This window comes from Pseudorasbora parva, chromosome 25, assembly GCF_024679245.1.
Source record: "Pseudorasbora parva isolate DD20220531a chromosome 25, ASM2467924v1, whole genome shotgun sequence".
Taxonomy (NCBI): Eukaryota; Metazoa; Chordata; class Actinopteri; order Cypriniformes; family Gobionidae; genus Pseudorasbora; species Pseudorasbora parva.
Genome location: NC_090196.1, coordinates 22,764,543 through 22,769,907, shown reverse-complemented (window position 1 = coordinate 22,769,907; position 5,365 = coordinate 22,764,543). Strand labels below are relative to the sequence as shown.

General features: G+C 33.8%; 1 protein-coding gene across 1 annotated transcript; it reads left to right on the top strand.

Moving 5' to 3' along the window:
- The first annotated feature begins 208 nt into the window (after window positions 1-208).
- guca1g (guanylate cyclase activator 1g) lies at window positions 209-2,816 on the top strand. The gene is made up of 4 exons (XM_067436838.1): window positions 209-518; window positions 735-884; window positions 963-1,053; window positions 2,562-2,816. The coding sequence occupies exons 1-4, from the start codon at window positions 321-323 to the stop codon at window positions 2,681-2,683; spliced, it is 561 nt and encodes a 186-aa protein (XP_067292939.1). The 5' UTR covers window positions 209-320; the 3' UTR covers window positions 2,684-2,816.
- The last annotated feature ends 2,549 nt before the right edge of the window (window positions 2,817-5,365 follow it).

Sequence of the window (5,365 nt, the reverse complement as noted above, 5' to 3'; positions counted from 1 at the left end):
ACATTCAATTAAAGTATTTGCTGTTTTTAATTTATGAGATTTTCCTTTCAGTTTGCATACTTTTAGTAACAGGTCAGTTAGATTTCTCATTTTAGATCGTGAACTTTCACCGTTAAGATTCCGCATGCCAGATCAGAGAGCAAATGAGATTTAGGCCTTCTAAAAATACCAGTACGTTCATAGTAAGACAACACGTTTCTAGTTGTAAGTGGATTATGTCAGTTTACCTGTGAAGAGAATGCAGCGCGGCACTTTCGCTTCGGTTATCGTGGGCATTTTCAATTTCATATGATCATTTTGGACAAAGACTGGACTTGAGTATGGGTCAAATTCAAAGTTATGAGGATAAGGACGTGGAACTATCAGACATCCAGCCTCTTTATACCAGATTCATGAAAGAGTGCCCAAGCGGAGCCCTGCATCTTCATGAATTCCGCAAAATCTTCGGAGTTGAGAGCACATCGGAAGACGAGGCTTTGTACATGGAAACACTCTTCAAATCTTTTGACACAAACAAAGTAAGTTTCTTTGATTACATTTTTTTTTACAAACAAGGAAAGTGCAAGAGTTGTAAAGTTCAAGTATTTTTACATCATTTAAAAATATTAAAATGCAAGTGCACATTTACTAAAAATTTAACAGTGATTGCAAAGCAGCAATTTCTATGCATAAGCTGTGATTATGTGCATATGTGATCAACTCATCAGCCGAGAATCATTTGTGCCCATTTGCAGGATAATGTTATAGACTTTATGGAATTTGTAGCAGCCATCCACCTGGTTCTGAGAGGAAACCTAGAGGACAGATTGAAATGGTCTTTTAGAGTCTATGACAAAGATGACAGTGGAAAGTTGGACAAACAAGAGGTCAAACGTATAATAAGGGTGAGAGTGGTCTTGATTCTCACCATTGTCGTCTTTGTATTTCCTTTTCTAAAAGGTGTCTTGCTTTTTTTCTTCTAGATAATTTGCCAACTTAAGAAAAACAGCATCGGTATGACACCCAGTGACGTTTGTGACAGGATATTCGACATTTTAGATGTAGACAAAGATGGTAAATGGCTTTTTTTCCATCCTCAAATAAATGTTATCAAGTTTTTAATGTTTTTTATATGTCTATATGGTGTTTTTCAAATGCTTTAAGACAAACCATGTGCACAATCATCAGTCAAAGGGAACCTCAATGACCCGCATTGACATTCAGTTGTAATATTTTTCACTTAACACAAACAATAAAGTGAGATAAAGTTTATGAAAATGTGTTCAGCTTTATAAAAAAAATCTATACGTTAGCTCAGTGCTCAAGCTTAGTGCAGCTTTCTCTCTCTCTCTCTCTCTCTCTCTCTCTCTCTCTCTCTCTCTCTCTCTATATATATATATATATATATATACAAATACAATATTTATGGATCCATACCTTTTCAATGCATATATTGCAGTATATTGAAAAAATAAAAGCACTAGTATCCCTAATTTGTAAATGTATTATGTAATACATATCACATAATTTCCAGCATATTATCTATTTTTATTTTGGCTTTCACTTTTCTGGGAAGTCTTTTCACTAGACGTTGTAACATGTCTATCGGGATTTGCTTCCATTCAAAAGCATCAGGATGTCTGGGGCTAATGTTGGGTGATGGGGTCTGGCTCACAGTCAGCATTCCAGTTCATCCCAAAGGTGTTAGTGGGATTCAGGTCTGGGCTTTGTGAAGGCCAGTCAAGGTCTTCCACATTAAACTCAGTAAATCATTTCTCTACGGACATTGCTTCCAGCAAAAGTGCATTGTGATGCGAGAATAGAATGGACACACCGCGAACTGACGGCATAAAGTCAGTATGTCACTGGCACATTACGGATTTTCTTATATTGGAATAAGTTCCTGAAATTACAAGGGGTTTAGGGGGGTTCACATGTGACCAGTAATAAAAATATATACTGTATATAGTATGTATATGCAAATATTTTTTAAATATATACACAAATGAGTGTGTATTTATGTATACATAATAATTATACACATAGTACACACATATATTGTAAACACAAGGTTTTATTTTCCATGTGGTTAGTGACGATGAATCGATTTGACATCACTAAATATATATATTACAATTTTGATAAATACTGTTTATATATATATATATATATATATATATATATATATATATATATATATATATATATATATATATATATATATATATATATATATATATATATGTGTGTGTGTGTGTGTAATTTCCATGAAAGAATACATACAATATGCCTACATCATTGGAGTTGTGGTGGAAATCATATTTGTTGCTTGAGGAAAATGTCTGAAATCTCCCGTGATAACACTATTTGGACACTCATAAGTGTGTGAAAATGATGTTTACTTTCTTAAAATCCACATGAGCACATGGATGAATAAGCAGCCTTATATAATAATCCTGTGTGTAGCAGCCTAAATATGTGTAGGCTTAGACTGTTGCTAAAATAAGCCTGTCAGTGGACAGATATAGAGAGAGTGGATGTTGAAAGAATGAATTAAAGACAGTCTTTCTCTTCATCCACAGGTCATATATCCCTGACAGAATTCATGGAAGGGGCACAAAAAGATGCATGGATTATGGACCTCCTAAAACTGGACACTAATGCACGGAGTTGGTTCAGGGAAAACTGTGGGAAAAGAACATGAGTTTTCAATCTAAGGTCAAGGCCCATGGGACAAATCCGATGGTCGGGTCTGCAAATGGGAGTGACCTGGTAAAAAGGTCAAAAAATATTTGCCTTCTGTCACAAGCGAGTACGTGCCTCATCATACATTGATCGCATTTATGTTCAACAGTCTGCATGTGTAAAAGCGGGTTCCATCACATTTTCTTCTGAATGTGCTGGTGATGATGCAGGTATTCTTAAGGTGGATATAATTACCCCAAAAATGTATTAGATTTAGCTGTTCATAGATGGAAGTATAACTAGGTTCTGTAGTCAAATTTACTATTTAACCTACATTTATTTTTATGGAAAAAAAATAGTTTTTTAATAATTTCACAATTATGTTACATGTAAATTTTTAATATTATGAATTAATATTGCTGTTATATAAATTGATTACCATAAAATATACAGTGTCTATTATCTATACTGTATATGTCTATAATTTTACTTTCTTTTCAACCCTATTCATTTAATAATCAAAATATTACAATTATATATATATATATATATATATATATATATATATATATATATATATATATATATATATATATATATATATATATATATATATAAAACGCCGATCACGCATGTCAATGATCACCACTGACAGGTGAAGTAAATAACATGATTATCTCTTCATCACGGCACCTGTTAGTGGGTGGGATATATTAGGCAGCAAGTGAACATTTTGTCCTCAAAGTTGATGTGTTAGAAGCAGGAAAAATGTGAAAGTGTAAGGATTTGAGCGAGTTTAACAAGGGCCAAATTGTGATGGCTAGATGACGGTTGGTTGAGCTTCTCCAAACCTGCAGCTTTTGTGGGGTGTTCCCGGTCTGCAGTGGTCAGTATCTATCAAAAGTTGACCAAGGCTCATTGATGCACGTAGGGAGCGATGGCTGGCCCGTGTGGTCCGATCAAACAGACGAGCTACTGTAGTTCAAATTGCTCAAGAAGTTAATGCTGGTTCTGATAAAAAGGTGTCAGAATACACGTATTGTTTGGCGTATGGGGTTAAATTAGACCAGTCAGGGTGTCCATGCTCCTGAAAGTTCTAACAGTGGGCACATGAGCATCAGAACTGGACTACAGAACAAGTGAAGATGGCTTAAATCTAGAAGGACTAGTGTAGTCCATGCCTCAACGGGTCAGGGCTGTTTTGGCAGCAAAAGAGAGACCAACACAATATTCTGAATATTTGCTCATAATGTTATGTCTGATTGTATATATAATTTCACACCATAAAATATAGTCTATTAGGCTATATTTTTTTATTTATTTATTACAAATTATGATGCCTATTCCATTTTATTTTGTTGTTGTTGTTTTGTAATATTATTTTTTATTTATATTTGATCAGATGTGATTTTAAAGGTGCTATGTGTTCTTTTAATGTAAAAGGATTTCTCCTGTTTTGCAAAAATTGCAAATGAGTGTTACCTGATTAAATGATACATTGAACAAAGAGTGCTTTTACATGCAGGATTTTACACTAATCATAAATATGCCTCTTGTGCATATTTTGAGGAGCTAACTTAGGGATATTGACAATTTTGGGCTGGACTATCTGTTTGAGTGAAAGATGGAGCAAAATGCTTGAATGCCCAAAGCTTATTATTCATGACTGTTGGAGAATCTATGTGCTCGAGTAAGAGCTGTAATCAAATTTTGCAAGAAACCCAATATGGAGTCAGAAGCGCATTTATAATTTATGTCTGCAGTTTACAGGACATGTGACATACAGGACATGCATGCATCTTTTATGCACATAAATAAACCTTGTTTTTGTATGATTTATCGACCTGAGTTGGGAGACAGATTTACTCCCGCATGGTGCCTCCCAGTATGCGATGTGTTCACAGATGGTGCTTAGCAATGAACTATTCTTAACAGTGACATATAATTCAAACCATGTCATTTTTTTTACCCTTTAGCCTGAATGGAGTTCATCCTCTGGCTGAACTGCAATTAACCCCTATAAATCATCTAGGTACGGTCTTTTAGAGATCTTATTAGAGACTGCATTTTCAAATTAATTTGTAATATATATATATATATATATATATATATATATATATATATATATATATATATATATATATATATATATATATATATATATATATATATTAATTATCCTCTCTTGACATCTCTGTGATTGACAGTAACTGGTGCCGGGTTAGCATGAACATTTTACATTTCAAATTTCAGTGTCATTTCATTTAAATTGTTTAAATAGTATTTTTTATTTCATTAAACTAATCATCAATATAATAAACCCATTCAATTAATTATGCTGCGTATTGCTTTAAGCCACTGATTTACAAGTTCAGGAGTGATTTGTTGCCGCTTCTAACAGAAATCAAATCACTGAGTTGAACTTTTGACATATGCATATACTCCACTGCAAAATAACTGCAGCTTGTTGTATCTCATTTTCTTTAACTCACTGGGGTTTGGTTTTCCTGAAGGATTAAAACTAGATTTTTAATCTAATTTCAGAAGCATTTCTGTTTCATCAAAGAGCTTAAAACAGATCTGTTTTAGCATATCTATTTAACACCCTTCTGAAGCAGTTCTTGGCAGTTTATTCAAAATTCATGTGGCTTCCTGGCCCACCATAACAAGCGCATTAAAATTCTCTCTGACATACTGTAGT

Coding starts and splice junctions, on each gene's coding strand:
- guca1g (XM_067436838.1), top strand. CDS start 321: ATGGGTCAAATTCAAAGTTATGAGGATAAGGACGTGGAACTATCAGAC. Junction 519..734: donor AATCTTTTGACACAAACAAA/GTAAGTTTCTTT, acceptor GCCCATTTGCAG/GATAATGTTATAGACTTTAT. Junction 1,054..2,561: donor TTTAGATGTAGACAAAGATG/GTAAATGGCTTT, acceptor CTTCATCCACAG/GTCATATATCCCTGACAGAA.